Genomic DNA, 20524 nt, shown 5'->3' with positions numbered 1-20524 from the left:
AATGCAAAGAAAACACCCAACTAAAAGCAACACGAGAAGGATGGATTCTATGTGAATCCCAAAGCCCAAGAAACCATACATCATGAAATCACTCCATCGGCCTCAATCTAGGAGTATGGATTCTACATGAATCCCAATGATGTAACAAGACCAAAAGTCATGAACTTACTCAACTGGCCTCAATCCAAGAGTATGGATTCTACATGAATCCAAGCGTTCACAAAACAAAAGCAAAGGTCCAAAAGAACAATGACACAGGTATAAAATCATTCAACCAAACATAACGTCAGGAGTACAGATGTAACACGCATCCCAATGCAACATAAAAGTGCAAAAGTGGTCTGACTGATATCCAAATGAATCATCCAAGTCCACGACCCACATTGTGCCAGGAAAACTCAAGAAAACAAGACGATACGCAAAACAAGGTAAAAACCCCAAATTTTGGAAAAACTACAAATTTAAAATCCATTTGACCTTTGGGCACAAAAAATCCAAAAATCCAAAAATAAATGGAATTGAACACCGTATGCAAAAACGGCCAGCATAATGGCGTAAAATCCCAAACCCTCATCCTGAAAAATAGGGAAATATTCGTACTCGCCCAACCGGGTAGAACTAACATACAGAAACTGAGGGGAACACTAGTTCTCAACCTCCAAATAAACGGCTACAAAAAATAGAAGTAGAAACAATAAAATAGGAAAGCCCTACCTCACAGCCAAAAGGGCAAAATGGGAATCTGAACCATAAAATAAATATCCCATAGAAGTAGCTAAAAATTGCGACAATCTAAGGTTTACTTGAGGTAGATCCAATGAGCCCAACCTCACGATGATCCCACGCCCATAGCTCCCACAACGAACAAAACAATAAATCCTCATGAAGAGAATTTTGGGTTTTACTCTCCAACTTTCCAATTCAAAAGTGAGAAGTGAGGAATTAAATTCCTCTTTGGATACTTATTCACTTTTCGAGTGAATAATCGATTAGGGCATTTAACCAGCCAATCTGGTTAAACCCCAAATCGACCCAAATGAAAATAAGCTATTTCTATAAATAGGAATTCATCTATGGCAAAGCTGCCAGAAATTAAAATAAATCAATTAAAAAGCCCTAAAACTCAAAAACACATAAATCTCCTTAATAACTTTCATGACAATGTGAACCTCTAAATGGACAGACACGCTTACTGGTCTAATTACATAATGCAAATGAGTTTGGATTTAATAATCACTGAAAGATTTAATTTAAACACTTTAATTAAGGATACGTCGACCATACTAGGACGAAATTGGTAAAATATGAAAGGTTGAATCACTAACTCCATGTGCCATTGCCAGAGATATAAATCCTACACACTAAACAACACGATCAAGCACAATTGCATATAATAACATAGCCAAAGCAATAATGCATTAAATCGCCTAATTTTAACCATTTATTTATTTATATTAAAATAATCTATTTACATCACTCATGTTTGCATAAAGCATAATAATGCAAGAATGAAGTAAATAACCATAACATTAAATCCATCACATAACATAATCAGAGGTATGTCTAAAAATTAGATAACCAAATATCATCATAAAAACACACTGTCATCTCAAAATGGCATCATCATGCAATATGATTAATTGAACAACTTAGTAGTCTAAAATCTATGATACTGAAATCAAAGTGTAACATCTAACCCTTAGGTCCTCTCAAATGTAAACATAACATGAGTAACAAATATCTCTCTAATTAGAAATATAACAAGGCAAATGTCCGCAGCACATAACCAAAGAATCCAACATGAACAATCCATTTTAATTACTTAAGCATTTAATAATGATTGTTAAACAACATTAAGTAGGCACTTAAAACACATAAGCAAACACAGTCATAAACATGACTAACCACTGCTACAGGAACCTAGTCCAGTGTGGCATGGTAAAAGAACATAGTGCAATCTCTGCACACATCTCAAGGTAATCACAAAACAACCTCATGATAACACATCGATCCTGGTAACCACTGGCACAAACCTCAGTGAACCAAAAATCAGATCATAACCTCAAAGATCAGTCAAAAGCATAAACAAGCAATTGATACAGAAACATAAATCCAAACACCTCGATGGTGTAGACCACTCAGGGTCACAATCATAATCCCATCACAATAAAAGATCAACAAGCTTGCATCCATTAGGATGACTAACAAAAGTCAAATGGGAGAGGCACTACAATGTGTGTGTGTGTGTGTGTGTGTATATATATATATATATATATATATATATATATATATATATATATATATGTATGTATGTATGTATGTATGTATGTATGTATGTATGTATGTATGTATGTATGTATGTATGTATGTACACACACACACACACATATTACTCTCTCTATCCATGTCCAATCCCCTCTCACTCTATCCATCATATCCCCTAATATCCTCTCTCTCCCCCCTTAAGGATAATAGGATAGACAAAGAGAGAGGTTAGGAATTAGTAAGAGAGATATACTAGGTGTTATTTAGTTAGTGATTGAGTGTGTGTATGTGTGTTTTAGAGATAGAGAATGAAAAATATGTTTGCATTCATGTTTACCTATTGATAACATATTTGCAAAATAATGACTACCTATTTTAGATTATGATTAATTCAAATCGATGGAAAATAATATTTTATAGACATAGGATTGATTTATCTACATCATGTTGTAGAGCTCTTCAATATCTTTCCAACACATTTTGAATGGAGTCAATTAGACTCCAGATGCAAAAGTTATTGCTTTCGGAGTAGAGCCTACATTTAGCTCTTCAAAACCCAATCAAGTTATTTGAATCTTGAAACCCGAGTGGGTTTTATATTTTATGTATTTTGGCCAGACTGGGTAACCAAGCTTAGCCACTTTTTGAAATTTTAAACAACCCGAATGGGTTGTTAACATTTTTGGATTTTTTTGTGTAGTGTCCACTAAATTGTACACCATCTTGGTGCACACACCCATATATGTCTTCCTTTTCTTCATCACGTTATTTCTTTGGTTTATTAGGACATCTATGTGCAAAATGACCAATCTACCAATAATTTCATCTTGTGATAGGGTTTTTTCCTTTGTATCTTCCTTTTCCTTTAGGAAATCTCTTGGAAAGTAAAGCTTCAATTTCTCCTAACTCTTTTTCTTTAGTTGCCAATCCTTCATATCCATCAGAATCATAACTAGTAATCTTTCCTTTCCTCGATGATCTGATATTACTTGTATGTTGAAATGCAACTTTACTAGCAGGTTGGCTATTAATTAAAATTTAGTGAGCCTATCAATAAGTGAATCAATTATAATATTACTCTTATTAATTTTCCTTAGTTCTTGTATAGAAGAAACTCTAATAGCATACCTATTTGGAAGAGTTCTAAGAATTTTACTTACAACCTCATTTTCCTCGATCTTTTCACTGATTCATCTAATAGTTGCAACACTCTCCTTAATTTTAGTTCCATAGTATGCAAAGGTTTCATGTTCATGCATCCTCGTCTCATCATATTTTCCTTTTAGACTTTCAACATTTTCCTACAAGACATATTCATCTCCTCCATGTACTTGTAGTAGGTTGTCCCACATCTACTTGGTTGTTCAAAGGTAGGTCATGAGTGTCAAAATATTTGAGTTGTTCAAGGCACTTGTGATCTCTATCATCATAGATTTATGAATTATCTTTTCATTATTTTATGTATTAGAAAGAGTACCAAAATGTTTTACATATTTATTAGTGAGATAATCCACTCCATTATCCAAGAGTCCTAATAGGTAGAATTTCATCATGTTTTCCCATGTATTGAAATCATCCACATTCTTATTAAACTTTGATGCATCCTTCCTATACATCTTGAGATCTTTTCTCAAAGTGATTAAGTTTCCAATTCAAGGAACCAACATGTTCTAATACCAATTGTAGGTATAGGAGAGATTACTAGGGAGTGAATCAATAACCACCAATTTATGCAATAAATTACAATCCCAAATACCCCTTAATAGATTTACCGATTATGACTTAGTTAACCTATAATTGTGTTATCAATTACTCAAACAATAAATGTCCATTCAATATTAAGTAAGAAATCACGCAACAATAAGACCAGTATTTATCTTGTGGAAACCCAATTACAGTGAAAACCATGGTGTGAGATTAGTGCCCACAAATAGTTATACTCTTCTAGAATAATGCTGATTCAAGAGCTTGCTCAGTTAAGGGTTACAAAAGCACTATTAAATGCTATGGTGTCAAGGGATTTCCCTAGAGACTTGTTAAAGTATTTACCCTTTTACCAATAGCCTTACTAAATTATTTTAAACACTCTAATCTAAAAATGTCACCCTATTAAAGGAATCATAATAGACTTATTAGGGTCACCCAATTAAGGGACTTTACTGTCACAATGGCTAGAGAGTGAAAACTAAAAAATGATCTATATTTTGCACTAACTCTATTATATAAAATCCAAAAAAAAATTCCTTAACACAATAACATATTATTCCAATCCTTTATTTTGATCTATATCCTTTCATATGATTGCAAAACTCCTTCACCATTTCCACTATTCCACCAATATTTTGTCACAATAGGCTTCTCTGTAATTTCATTCTTCTCCTCATAATACCTAACTTCATCTTCTCTCTTCCCTTATGTAAATAATTTAGGTAATAAACCATAAACCTATATCCAACGATCATAATCTTCTCATTAATCATTCTTGAGATTTCATCGTTTCCGTAAACCATTTTTATCTTGTAGTAACTTCTTGAAGAGTCCTCCTTTTCCTTATTATCTCAATCTTCATGGATCACCATCTTTCTTGAATCATGCTTGATTCATCCTACTTTCCTGTAAGACTTGGTTGTTTCTAATAAGTAATCATTTATTCTTATAGGACTTTGTTCCCAATTTACTAATAAGACATAGTCTTGCATATAAGTATTGTTTGTTATAATTTATCTTATAACTAATCACTTTGTATATTCATTATTTAAATTATGATTATTAATTCCTTGAATATTATTCAATATCATTCTTCTAATAAGAAATTAACCTATTCTATTATCCAACATTATTTGTTCCAACAGGGTATGTGCAAGATCATGGTGTGCCAAAAAATGATGATATGAAAAATATGTAGTTTTGAAATACCTCAAAGTATTTCAAAATCTATTCTAACTTTTTTTCCCACTCATCCTGATACTAAATGAAAATAATTAATATCATTATAAGGCCTACGATATCTTTTGAAACCAACCCTATATGGTCAACTTTAAAAATGCCTTGAAAATGCATTTTTGGCCTATTTTTGTGTGCTTTTTACTTCAAACATCTAGCTGGTGATTTTTTTTTACCAAAATTTGATGAAATAAAAGGTTTCTTAAGAATGTTCTTAGCTTTCCATAAATGTAAGGTTTGTCAAATTATGAGTTCAGTAAGTAATTATTGCTTATTTTCTAATGGAGTTATCAGTTATGTATAAAGTGTTGATTGACACATTGCTTGAAAAAAAGACTATAACTTTCAAATGGTACAACATTTTTGAAATCCAAAAGATGCATCACATTTTATGATTCTTCTACTATAAGGGAAAAAGAAAAAGAAAAAATTAAAATTTTAAAAGTTTTGAATTAGTCAAGGTGGTCAGACACGAGAGTTTTTTTACTCCAAAAATACTAAAGTAGAAAATTAATAATTATTTATTTAAATTTAGAATAAAAATACCCAAAAATATGTGTGACATCCAAGCATGAATCTACTTCTTCTATCTATAATATTATTTAAAAATATTATCATTTGATTCTGATTAAGGTGGTCAGACATACATCTACTTCTTATTTTTGTCCTGAAATTTTTGTACTATTGTATTAAAATTCAAAATTTTGACTAATCAAATTTTATTTTTTCCAAATAAGGCCTATTAATTTAGAAAATAAATTCAATTTTATAGAGATTCTTTTCTCTCAATTTTTTTATATAAAGTTTATAATAAGTAGAAAATTGCATGTCAAGTTGACATAACCCTAATTTTTGAATTTTTTATTGACATTTAAAGAACATATTTTGGTTGACCATGATCCTAGACATACCCAACTATTACCTGATAAGATTATTATCAATGTGTCTTTTAACATCTTCATATACACCTCCATTTTATAACAACTTTTTCCTTCTAGAAGATATGGTAACAAGTCATAATAATATACCAGATAGTTTGACATCAATGACTGATAGTATAACTAATTATCATGTTATCAGTCATGTACTAACCTTTCTTAATCATCAACAACTTGAATTCTTCATCAACTAGGTTAGTTATGCCAACAAAAATAGGGTATAAAAACTTTGATCTCAATTTTAAAGGCTTTAGAGGCTCCAACAAAGGGCCAAACCTCGTCTAACTAGATCTTGCACAAGTTTAGAATTGTATAGAAGATCATACTATTTTTTAAATGGGGTCATAATAGTAAATCAAGTCAACTAACGATGAGTTATTGTCTCCACAAGTTGTATCTATTGAAATAAAAGAAAATTTAATTACTTCAAAATTTATTTTGAGTTCTAAAAGTTGTTGGGGCCTATTCTATTGTAATAAAATACGAATAATAATATTTTAGGGATGATTGGTCTGATAGTTTAGGGTTAAAAATTTAAGAACCTTATTGGGTAGCTAAAACTTATCTATATAATGAAATCTTGTAGGGTTATCTAGGATAGTTCTGAGATTGCATATAGTGGCTCTGGCTCTCTGCATGTCATATTTCTAGATATTGTAATTCTACTTTATTGGAGATAAATTATTGTTGTTTCTTTATTCTATTGTGTATGTTGGTATTAGTAAGGGGAGTACCTTATATATAAAATGGGCGTGAATCAAACAAACTCTACACATTCCTCCTCTTTACATTCCTTATCCTCGTCCCTTTTAATTGCAGCTCCACCTCTTTCAAGATGGCTCCTAATGGTTCTATTTTTCATTATTCCCAACAACTAACCATAACTAACAATTATCCAAATAATATATAACAAATAATTTCTATTCCTTGTACCCATAGGATGATGGTAAGGAAAAAATAGAAAATGTCGAACAAAACAAAATTAGAAAACAAACCATAGGCAAACAAAAATGGAAGGGAACAATGATGTTGTGGCATCAATATGTAAATAATTTAAGATACATAAGAGAAATGATTTAAAAAAATGTCATTATAATTATGTCATATCTATCATAAATGTTACAAGTTGCTTAAAAATGTGTTTGAAGGAGTCTTTACAATAAAACTTTATTATCTATTAAATTCATTCAATAATGACTAATAACCCAAATCTTGCATTAATGCAAGACTCTAGATATTTTATTTAAGATCTTTTTGAATTACAAACCAACAAGAAAACATTCATTGTTGAATTTGTTGATCTTAATTTTTAATGAAATAAAATTCAAAAAATGGAATAGGACCACATTTGTGTGTCCCTTAATACATAAACATGGTCCCCATACAATTTGAAAAATAAAAAGCCTATAAATCCATCAATACATTAATGATAATAATAATAATGTAAAACTCTGTTAACGTATATACAAATCATGAAAAGATAGATTTAGCATAATATGGACAATAGATATATACTTTTCGGTCTACAAATACGTTCAAAATCGTATGGAGCAAAATAGAACATCGTTTATGAAGTCGTCAAAGCTTATAAACAAAGGTAGAGCTTTTTGGTGGTACTCTTTCTTTTGATTAGGTTATGAAGTACTTTGATGTTTTGAAAACTTAGTACATGGCATGAATTGGGCACACTTTGAATGAGACCAAGCAGAAGAGGCTAAAACTTGGATAATTCCCCATTTTATCCGGGGTTCACAGTTTCTCTACGTTTTTCTCACAATCATATTAATCTCTACTTAATTTTCCTTGATCTTGGTATAATTATACTCTTAACATTTTAATTTTATGATTGGGGGCTGGTTTTGAAACTATTTATATCAAGCCCCACGAAGGACCATTTGCATACCTTTGTTTAACTACCCTTATTGCTAAGGGAGTGAATTTCTCTGTCCAATCCACATTGTCCACTTGGTTTTAGTTTGGGTTTTGGGCAGCTAACATGGTTTGAGATTGTTAGGATTAGCTAGTTAAGTCACTGGAAATCAGCCAGCAGCTGGTTCTAGTCCATTTTTTTTGTTACAATGATATTTTTTCTGTTAGCAATTCTGATAGTTGTGGGAGTTTGCGTGGTGGTAAGACTTGGGTATCATCCATTTTTTTCCTTCAGAGGAAGTAGACTGCCACCAGGGTCCATGGGATGGCCATTTATAGGAGAAACATTGCAGCTATACTCTCAAAATCCAAACGTTTTCTTCTCTACTAAACAGAAGAGGTACTAATATCTCTTTCTTTTCTCATTACTCTTAGATGGTTCACTCTGCAAGACCTTATCTTCTGTTATTCCCAACCCCACATGCACCCTGATGAGATTTCTATATTTTTCCCATATAATCATCACATGTATGCCAATTAGGGCATTATGTCTTATTATCTGACAAACAAATGTCTTTCGTGACTCATGTGATTTTTTCTCTGCAGAACTCTTATGTTGCCCACCTACATAAAACAAATGTGGATATTCCTAATCTTGTTCTAAGAATTAGCTTAGCTTACCCACCTGTTGGTTCATATACATTTTACAAAATGAAGCCAGAACTACTACTCTTGTTCTCAAATTTAGTTTACCCATCTATTTATCAATGTTCAATGAACAGTAAATAGGTAGCACTAATCAATGCTTAGTGTGTGCTTTTTGATTCAAGATAAAACAATTACACCATATCTGTAATGCTTATTTTATGCTTTATAAACTCATGTGTTCTTGGCTTGTGCAGATACATAAAAAGAATGTGATGTTCCTACTCTTTTCTATTCCTTCTCTTGTTCTTAGAATTAACTTACTTTTCTTCCATTCCTACTTTTTTTTTCTCAGAAATTGCTTAACCAGCTGTTGGCTCATTTTGAAATTGCAAATGTAGCTACTCCTATCCTTGTTTTCACAATTAGTTTATGCTTATGAATGATGAGGGCCGGTCAATACTTAGTGTGTGCTGGTTAAATTCAGCCATGTAGTTGTGTACAAAGTATATTTAAATTCAGTCATATACAAAGTTTAGAATGTGTTGTTTAAGTTCAGCCATATACAAAACTTAGAATTAAAGTCTTTATATCTCTCGGCTTTCTTTTTATATATCATGTAATATATAATAGATATATAACCAATTTAAGTTCAGTCATCTACAAAACTTTTAGAATGTTTATGTGTTGTTATTTTCTGATATATTTCATACATTGTTTTGTGTAGATATGGTGAAATATTCAAAACTCGAATTCTAGGGTGCCCTTGCATTATGGTAGCAAACCCAGAGGCAGTGAGATTTGTACTGGTCCAGAAAGCTCAGATTTTTAAGCCCACATTTCCAGCGAGCAAAGAGCGTATGCTTGGGCGAAATGCTCTTTTCTTCCAAGAAGGAGAATACCACACCCGGCTGAGGAAACTCGTTCATTCAATTTTTCTTCCTGAGGCCATCCGTGGCATTGTTCCTGACATCGACAAGATAGCACAGAATATCTTGAAGACGTGGGAAGGGCGCACAATAATTACTTTCCAGGAGATGAAAAAGGTGACATTCTTTCTAAGAAAAAAAAGTGTTGTTATTGTTTCTTATAGCTCTAATATTGGCATACATGATTTTGGCAGTACGCATTTGATGTTGGACTGCATTCCATTTTTGGTCCCTTAGAAGTCGCTCACAATGAAGCTCTCAAGAAATATTATCACATTTTGGAGGAGGGCTACAATTCTTTGCCTCTCAATATCCCTGGAACGCTCTTCAACAAATCCATCAAGGTCATTGTGATATTTTAGATATTAATTTAACAAAATGTATAATATTTATTAAGAAACATGAGAATTTAATCAGAATTTAATTTTATCATTCAAAATAGTTGATTTATGTTTTATGAATAGTAGTTTAGAATCTATTTGATCGAATAGATGAAATATTAGACAAGAGTCTACAACACAACAATAAATTGTGAGTCTCTCATCTTTTTATTGTTTATCGTTGATGTTCTACTTGGTTTCAAGGCAAGGGAGAAGCTTGGGCAGATATTGAGTAAAATAATTGCAGAGAGACGAGACCAGAATGAGCGTCACGTAGGATTTTTGCAGTCATTAATGGCGTCAAGAGACGAAAAAGGGCAGAAACTGAAGGAGGAGCAGATAGCAGACAATGTAATTGGCGTTCTCTTTGCAGCGCATGATACAACAGCCAGCGTCTTGACATGGCTTGTTAAATTTCTGGCAGAATATCCCGTCCTCCTCGACGCTGTCATCGTACGTAATGATACTAGCTCTAGCATGTGCATTTGTAGTTTATGATTTCAATGGTCTAAGTTTTGTTTTGTATCGGTGAGTTGGATAACATCTCAAGAGTTATAAAATGTAGATGAATAAATTGTTATTTTTGTGATATTTATTTTAGAACATTCATCTAAGATTCAAAAGAGTAGAGGATAATTACATTAATATTTGTTGAGTATGTAAAGTTTGATGGTTAAGGTCATGATCTTTTCTCTTCTCCTTTTTCTTTATTTCACACTTGTATATATTTTTTATAAATGTTTCCATCGGTCATTGATGATGTCTTCTCCTTTCTCTTTATTTGACACTTGTATATATTTTTTATAAATGTTTCCATAGGTCATTGATGATGTATTGTGTTGTATCAGTTGAACATTAATAAAGATGTTCCCTGTCTTGAAAGTGGATTCTATAATTTGTTGTCTTGTGTTTTTGTTTTGTTTTTTCTAGCAGAGTAAAATAGCATGACATGATATTTGAATTGCATGCATAAATCATATTTCAATATTTGTAAAAACTAGACAATTAAAATGGCATTAATGTAATATTTGTTTTATATCGATATTTTGAATCATATGCTATGATTCACAATTTTTTGTTTTAAAAAGCAAAAAAAACCAATGATAGATAAGATGTAATACAATTTTTTAACATTTTGAATTTAGAAACTATATTATGGACTATAAAAGAATGATATCTTTGATGTTGTGAATTTGAGATTAAAACGTGCTTTCAAAATCTTCTGAGCAGGTCGAGCAAGACGCCATTGGACGAAATAAGGAAGAGGAGTACTTGACAATCGCAGACACTAAGAAAATGCTGCTCACAACAAGGGTATGCATGACATTCTGGATAGCAGTACACTGTTGTTAATAACAGATTTTAGGGTTTAAACATTCTATTTTTAATCGTATACAGATAAGTAGATAGGTAAAAGTAAGTACTAATAATCGATCATAGATGTGGTTATAAAATTCTTATTATTAATGTTTTAGTTCAATTTTCTTAATTAGTTCATTTAGTATTTTGTCGATTTTTAGTTTTAGTTTTAGTTTTTTCTTTTAATTTCATTTTGATGGACCAATTTGTTTAGTTGTTTTATTTATAATATTTGGTTTGTTTGATCACTTAATAATTCATTTTTATTATTATATTCTGATGACAAATAAAATTTTATAATTTACCAGTTTAGAATATTTCCTTTGAGCCTATCCTTCATTCCTCTTTTGTTTTTGCTATTACATTCTCATATGAATCAAATATTATAAGATCCATTTACTTAGAATACTTTGTTTGTTTGTAACTCTTCATTTTTGCTTTCTTAATTTCATAATGGACTAAAGTAGTGATCAATTTTTCCTATTTCTTATTCTCATAATAGATTAAAATTCACAACTCATCCTATATTATATTACGTTTTCCTTGGCCTTCTCATTAAAAACTTCACAATCCATCTATTTATAATGCTTAGTCTGCTTCTGTCTCTACATTTCTCTTTTTCTTACTATGACAATAGATCATTAAATTTGTATGATTTGCAGTAGAAAACCCTAACAACAGACTTTTCCATAAAATCTCTGGATATTCTTTTACCAGCACTTTAACTTATACAGGATGTTATTTTCAGGTTATTCAGGAGACTTTGAGGGTAGCAACAGTGTTATCCTTCACCTTCAGAGAAGCTGCTGAAGATGTTGAATACAAAGGTGTAAATGAGTAAAGAATTATCAATAACGTTCACCGTGCCAAACGATTTAAATTTTTAATATTTTTTCTAAAGACTCCACATTCTCAAACAAAAATCTTATCCAAAAAGACAAATGTGTGATCAATATCTCCTTTGGCTGTAATGCAGGTTTCCTCATTCCCAAGGGTTGGAAGGTATTGCCGCTGTTTCGAAACATCCATCATAATCCAGAGTTTTTCCCTGATCCCCAACATTTCGATCCTTCAAGATTCTTAGTGAGTATTAGGGGACGGCTTAAGCAATATACACTAAGTTTTATTTCAATATTAAAAGTGTTAAATAGTTTTATTTTTTCTACCTCCATGTATGATGTTTATAAATCCTCCATTTGTACTAATTAAATCTACACTTAGCTGCTTCACAACAGAAGATGTAATAAATATTGGTGCCTGACTAAAAAGGGTTGAAACGCAGGTGGCTCCAAGGCCAAATACATTCATGCCGTTTGGGAATGGAATTCACTCATGCCCGGGAAATCAATTGGCATACACGGAAATGTTTATCTTAATCCACCATCTTACAACAAAGTACAGGTACGCAAAAATCTCAGCAAGATCGTTTTCGGAAATCTTTACTCAGATTCCGAGTCGATCCGTCATATAAAGTGCATACTTTTTCGTACATTTACATAAAGCTGACAGTCGTATTTGCGCTTTAGTCAGCAAAGTTTTTTTTAAGACAATGGATTAGGGTATGGTAAGTTTCTGATCATCTATTTTAAACTTTTCAAAATTCTATGTGGAAATTTTAAATCATTTTCAATTTCTTATAGTAGTTTAATAGGCAAGCCCTCTAGTAACAACTAAGGTTGATGAGTAGGAGATATTTCCACAGCCACTCAATTTGTAATATTACTATAAGATTGTAATTTTTGATATACTCACTTGGTGAGAATAAATCTAATGAGCATCACCTAGATCCATGAAGTGCTAAGTGTTCTATTTATTCTCACGAGAGATGGATTAGGGACATGGGTGAGTGGATTTGACTCAAAAATTACAGAGTTAACTCCTAGTAGCAATATCACAATATAAGATATCAGATTCACATCATTAATTATGATGTTACATTAGCATGCTTTTTGTCAAGGTTTTCAAAACAACCCAAACAAAAAGTCAAAAAGTGAGACCAATGATAGTGTTAAAATGGACCCATATTTGTGCAAAAATCAACAACTCCTATCACAGCTATTAGAACATGCTCAAATAGTGAGTCCTTTCCTCTACTAATTTGGTGTATTCCTAGTTTTAAGGTACATTTATTTGGAAATTTGACCAAGAAGTAGCATTTCTTTTGTCTTTCTATGCTATCATTTATATTGAGATTTGACAAAAAGAAATTGTCTTTGTGTGTTAAATGCTTATAATAATTATATTGACTTCTAAGTAGCTAGAGGGAATCAATCATTGAGTTTGTTAGTTTGTTGAATGTGATCATTTTTTTTTTTTGATGAATAGTCATTTTCTATTAATGAATAATATACTATGATTACAATTCACTAAAAGTGTTGGATACAAGATCACTCCACCAAATTTCACATGGCCGAAGTCGAAGTCAATATCTATTCATAAAAAAAAATATAAAAAGTAACCCTCAAGCAGCTAAAGCAGTGCTAGCTGAGGGGGTGGTTCATCTTGATTAGCAACATCATCACTTTTACCACAAGAAAAATTGTACTATTGTCAAATGTCCTAATAATTGTGTGATGTTAGTACTATGTTTGTTTGATTGGAGAGGTGGGATAGTGTGCATAGTTTATTTTCAATTGTTCAAAAAATAGTATTTAAAATGTTTTTAACATATATATTAATTCTAAGAAGTTTTAAACTATCTATTTATATTTCATGAAAAGTAATTGGAAAGAATCCACTTCCCAAAAGAATGAATGGTGAGGTTATAACAAGAATCATAAATATCTTGAGATTTACTTTAAGATAGATTATATAAATGTAACATTACATTAATTTATTAAAATTCAAGAGTGTGTTTTACTTCTATTATAATTAACCTCTTGACATAAAGGTCCTAAATAAATTCAACACAAAACATTAAAAACCAATCAAAAAGACTTATTTTATTTATCTTTTATTCTAATTCGTCATTATCCTTTTACTATAATTAATATTAAACTAATGATTATTATATTTTTATATTTCTCTCATAATCTTAAAAAATTATTAAGATTTATAAATATAATAATATTATTATATCATTAGATTTCAAATTTATATATTTGTTATTATTATATGTGATATTAAATGCTTATCTTTAAGGAAAAAATACATAGGGAAACTAACTTCGCCCATAATGTAAGTCCATTTTGCCAAAAAAAAAAAAAAATGGTCTAAAAGTGGTGTCAAAGTATCACCTATGTTCTACACCAATAGTAGCTCACTCAAAAATGTATAAATGTTCCGATAGTCTTTATAAAATGTTCTAGTAGTTGTACAATTTAATGAAACACCAACAAAAAATGATCTAGACTATTAGTACATGTGTACTTTTCTATTTGTACCTTTGGTACATATGTGCTCTTCTTTTAGTACATATTCTCATTTTTTGAATTGTAATTAAAAAATATCTATGACCAAAATAATAAATTATTAGACCCTTATAGATAATGGAGCCTTTTCCCATATAAGATCCATTTTTAATAAGGTAAAAACACCTTCAGAACACAATCAATTTCCACACATGAATGGCCGTACTTAAATTTTAATCAGTTATAAAGTTTGTTTACCTTTAAAAGAGCACTTAGCTAAGATTTAGGGCAAGAAGCTTCTTTTGTGTTAGCCTACATGTGAGGCATAGAGACAAGGGGCAACCGTGAAGCTTTTTAACTGATATGTTTGTGGCTTTTTTGCAGGTGGCAAATTGTGGGGACCGAGAGTGGAATTGAATATGGTCCCTTCCCTCTTCCAAAACAAGGACTTCCTGTGAGACTTATCCCCAGATAAGTCCAAACATTGAGCTCCACACTAAACATATCCACAGATATTCCTTCACAGCAGCAAAAATCTGTACCTGAAACAATGCCAACATATTATCATAGATGCGACCTTGAAAGCCATGTGACCAGCAAAAGCTATTTATTCCCTACAAGTATTAGTTTTTCTTCTGTTTCTTTCATTACTCCAAAGTAAAACCTAAGTTTGAAAGGAGTGTTATATAGGAAACTTCCATCCATCCACTGGAATACAGTACGTAGACAAAGAAGTCCCATTCATTGACATGCCACAATTCTTGATGATTCTTCATGGCCTCATTTATATTACATAGTTTTATTTGATATTTACACTTTGTCTTTTTTTCTTCTTCTAAGATCCATCTTCTCTACTAAAGTACACAGATATTTCTTTTGTATGGTTTTCTCGGATTCTTTAATGTTATTGATTTTTCAAGTGCATTTTCTTTTAAATTCATTTAAAAGATCTATTTGGTTGCAGGCATAGGATTTGAGAATAGGAATGACTATTCCAACAACTATATTTTTGGAATGGATATAAGCTCATTTTAGGAACATAATAAGAATATGTATTCCTATTCCTTATTCCAATTGGCACACCAAATAAAGAATACAAAATGTATTCTTAATTTCCTATTCCTATTTCAACAACCAAACCAACTTATTTACAATCTAGAAACAGCATCTCCTAAATACTTTTGATGTGGAACTATGTTTACAAACTAAAGACAGCATCTTTGTTGCCACATTTAACAATGCACTGATAAAAAGTAAAACATTACCACTTAAACCATTACGAAATACTATTACCTAATTAAGTCAAATCATTTTAAAAGTTGAAAACGATTAATAATAGATTGTTTTTTTCTCATGAAGCTGATAAAGTACATGATAGTTCAAAATCATCATTTACATGAGGACAGATTTAAAAAGGACAAATAACAGAACAAGAACTGATTTTCACTCATTTAGGTGTAGCTTTCTGCACTCAATTGCTGAAGTTAACCAGTCATGGAGATGAATTTAACATCAAAAGAAAATTTGTTTGTTCCTTGTACAACACCAATTCCAGAATTATTGGAGAAGCACAAGAGTACACAAACGTGGCCACATATGAACAAGTATATGAAGAAGTCTAAACTTTGTGATGGATTTTATTGAATGGATCTCTTAGTTTAACCACAATTTCAAATCTTGAAAATGAACCTTACAATATGAAATCCAGTGGATAATAAAATCTTCCGCTTTCCAACGGGATGAGAAGGTAACTGTCCAATGAATGGGATGTGAAGATTCAACTGTCTACTTTGTTGAAAAAGATAGGTACTATTTTAACTGTCTATATATATATATGAGGTGTTTATTTTCAACAAATCTCAAGGTTAAATATTTCAATTGGGATTGATGAAAATAGAAGTTTCCACAATGATAGCATATTCTACATATAGGTATACATGCAGCACCAAAAATATTTTATTATTTTATTACTTCAATAAAGTTAGTATGAAATTATTAATTAATTTTTAATTATAATCGTATATTTTGTTTAAGTTGGTCCAAAATTATTCTTCAAATTTTTATTTTTAATTCTATATGTGGTGTTTTATTTTTAAACATAACATTAGAAATATTATTTGGGTTACCGTTATTCTTAGGTTTATGGACAAAGTAGGATTAGGGTTATGTTTATAGTCAAGCATACAATAAGGTAGTTGTTAAGGTGATAGGTATGCATATATTTAGGGCTGGGTTTTACTTAGGGTTAGAAGTAGGGTTATAAATAACATTACAATTAGAGGCAACACAAAGGATTAGGGCTAGGAGTAGGATTACTCATTGAGTTAGGGTTAGACATAAAGTTATGGTTAGGGTCACACCTAAAATAGGGGAGCTTTTAGGATTATAATTAGTGTTATGCTTAGGAGTACATGTAGGGTTAGGGTTTCATACTTAGGATAAGTGAAGGGTTCACTTGTGATAGGTAAATTGTTAGGATTATAATTAGTGTGACACTTAGGAGTAGAGCTAGGGATATATGGTTTCAAACCTAGGAGAAGTGAAGGGTATGTATATGATTAGGGTTAGGACCAAGAGCATTGATTGAGTAAGGGTTAGATTTAGGGCTTATGAATTATGATTGGGGAAAGAGATACATTTAGAATTAGGATTAGGATTAGAGTTAGAATTAGACTTATGATTAGAAGTAGGGCTAGGGCTAGGATTATAATTAGAATAAGGGTCAAACATATAGGTGTTTAGGACTATAATCTATGTTATGAATTGGAGTAAATTTAGGATTAGGGTTTTAGGTTATATTCATTGATTTAGTTAATCTTTCTATAAGATTTAGGGAATGGGTTAGGATTAAGGGTAATGTAATGGATATGAGTACAACTATGATTATAGTTACAATTAAGGTTAAAGTCATGCTTACATTTAAGTTTAGAGTTAGGGGTAGAGTTATAAATAGGATTACTAGGTATAGAGTTATAGTTAGCCTTATACTTATGATAAGGCTTCAAGTTAGAGTTAGTGGTTAAGTTGCGATAAGGAAGAATTTCGGGTTATGATTAGAGTCAGGCATACAATAAGCTAAATGTTAAGGTGATACATAATCTCATTTTTAGGGTTGGAGTTTTTCTTAGGGTTAGAAGTAGAGTTATAGATAGGATTACAATTAAAGCCAACATTACAAATATGGTTAGGGTTATAGTAAGGCTTATGATCAAGATTAGTGTTAGAGTTATGATTAGTGTTAGTTTTACGATTAAGGTTTAGTCTCAACAATGCACTTAGGCTTAAGAATTACAATTTTGGAAAGGTTTACATTTAGTAGTATGGTTAGGGTTAGAGTTGGAATTATGAGTAGGAGTAGTTTTAGGGTTAGGGTTGGGGTTAAGATTATGGTCAGACATTGGATAAGTGAAGGGTTACACAAAGGTTTGTGTTAGGACTAGGATTACTCATTGAGTTAGGGTTGGGTATAGAATTATGGTTAGGGGCACACTTACGATAGGGTAGTTATTATGATTTTAATTAGTGTTACACATAGGAGTGGAGTTAGGTTTAGGGTTTTACACTTGAGATAAGTGAAGTGCTAGGCATAAGATTAGGGTTAGGACTAGGAAATATTGATTTAGTTAGGGTTATATTTAAGGTTTATGAATTATGATTATGGAAATGGTTGCATTTAGTAGTAGGGGTAAGGTAAGAGTTAGACATATTATTAGGAGTCTAGGGTTAGGGTTAGGGTTATATTTATGGCTTGAAAATTATGATTGGGGAAAAGGTTACATTTAGTAGTATGGTTAGGATTAGGGTTAGACTTATGATTAGGAGTAGTATTAGGGTTAGGGTTAGTATTAGGATCACACATAGGATAAGTGAAGGGTTGGACATATGATTAGGGTTAGGACCAAAATTACTCATTGAGTTAGGGTTAGATATAGAGTTATGGTTAAGGGCACACTTATGATAGGGAAATCGTTAGGATTATAATCAGTGTTATGCCTAGGAGTCTAAGACTCAAGGTTAGGGTTTTAGACTTAGGATAAGTGAAGGATTAGGCATAAGATTACAGTTAGGACTAGGAAATATTGATTGAGTTAGAGTTAGATTTAAGACTTAAGAATTATGATTGGGGGAAGGGTTGCATTTAGTAGTACAATTGGGGTTAGAGTTAGACTTATTAGGATTATGATTACGAATGGACTTAGGGTTAGATTTAAGGATTAGGAATTATGATTGGAGAAGGGTTACATTTAGTAATATCACTAAGATTAGAGGTATACTTATGATTAGGCATAAGCTTAGGACTAGGCTTAAGCTTATGATTAGGATTATAGTTAGACATAAGATAAATGAAGGGTTGGACATAGGATTAGGGTTAGGACCGAGATTACTAATTAAGTTAAGGTTAGATATAGAGTTATGGTTAGGGGTGCACTTACAATAGGAAAAATGTTAGGATTATAATTAGTTTTATAATGATGCTTAATATACTATTATGACACCTATGATTAGTGTTAGTTCTATTGTTACACCTAAGGTTAGTCTTATGACAGTTATTAGGTTACATTTAAGAAGTTTGTTAGAATTCATTCTATTATTGCAGTTCAGGTTATTATTAGGTTAATGTTTCTCTTACTAGTTCATGTTTGTGGTACTATTAAAATTAAGGTTAGTGTTAGTATAACTATTAGTTTTTTTTTTCATGTGGGTTAGTGTTATTGTGACATCTACGATTGGTGTTAGTGTTATCTATACACCTAAGGTCAGTCTTAGGGGAACTAAATTACATTATATTTAATAAGTTTATTAGGGTTCATGTTATTGTTATAGTTTACATTATTGTTAGAGTTATTTGTCCTATTATGATTAACATTGGTGTTATATTGTTACACTTAAAGTTAGTGTTATGTTAATTGCTAGGCTTTTTTATGAGGACCAATTTTATTGTGATAGCTACAATTAGTTCTAGTACTATTATTACACATAACATTATTGTCAAGGGAATTGTTGTGTTCTATTTAAGAATTTTCTAGGGTTTGTGTTACTATTGTGGTTACTTAGGTTATTTTTAGGGTTACTACTTCTACTACAACTAACGTTAGTGCTATTATTACACTTTAGGTTAGTTTTAGGATAATTCTTAGGTTAATTTTTATATGGGTTAGCCCTATTAAAACACCTATGATTAGTGTTATGTGAAACCTATTATTAACTTTTTTATGATGTAATCCATCTCTCTCATGCCTATGCAATCTCTATAGAGGTTTCCTTTAATCACCCTCTCTCTTTCTCTCTTTGTAACCTATAGATAAACCCCCTAATCTAACTTTCCCTATCTTCTTACTCTCTATATACACCCATTAATCTCTCTTGCCCTCCCTACTCTCTAAATATACCCCCTAACCTCCCTCCCTTTGTTCTCTCTAGATACACCCCCTAATCTCTCTCTATAGTCTTTAGGTACCCCCCAATCTCTCTCTCTCTCTCTCTCTCTCTCTCTCTCTCTCTCTCTCTCTCTCTCTCTCTCTCACACACACACACACACACACACACACACACACAAATATAATATTATTGTAGTTAGTAGTACATATAGGGTTAAGGTTAGGTATATAATTTACTAAATACTTAGTACAATCACATATAGAGTTAGAATCCAAAGTTTATAATTTCATTTATATGACTCTTAGTGTTATGGTTACTGTTAATAACTGGTTATATGTTACACTAAAATAAGGATGTAGTTAAGGGAAGTATGATATTTAGGTGTAATTTTGGAGTATTTGGAGTAGAACTATGATCAAAATTAGCATATAGGTTTTAAATATGACTCAAATAGTGGAAAATATTTA

General features: G+C 31.4%; 1 protein-coding gene across 1 annotated transcript; it reads left to right on the top strand.

Annotated features, from left to right (window-relative positions):
• The first annotated feature begins 8064 nt into the window (after positions 1-8064).
• LOC149542155 (abscisic acid 8'-hydroxylase 1-like) lies at positions 8065-15491 on the top strand. The gene is made up of 9 exons (XM_089796172.1): positions 8065-8415; positions 9388-9706; positions 9784-9933; positions 10174-10422; positions 11200-11283; positions 12077-12155; positions 12305-12411; positions 12611-12729; positions 15063-15491. The coding sequence occupies exons 1-9, from the start codon at positions 8225-8227 to the stop codon at positions 15151-15153; spliced, it is 1389 nt and encodes a 462-aa protein (XP_089652298.1). The 5' UTR covers positions 8065-8224; the 3' UTR covers positions 15154-15491.
• The last annotated feature ends 5033 nt before the right edge of the window (positions 15492-20524 follow it).

Source organism: Cupressus sempervirens, chromosome 8 (assembly GCF_028749045.1).
Source record: "Cupressus sempervirens isolate cs-2001-9-10 chromosome 8, ASM2874904v1, whole genome shotgun sequence".
In the NCBI taxonomy this organism is placed as follows: Eukaryota; Viridiplantae; Streptophyta; class Pinopsida; order Cupressales; family Cupressaceae; genus Cupressus; species Cupressus sempervirens.
This window is presented reverse-complemented; position numbering and strand designations above follow the sequence as displayed.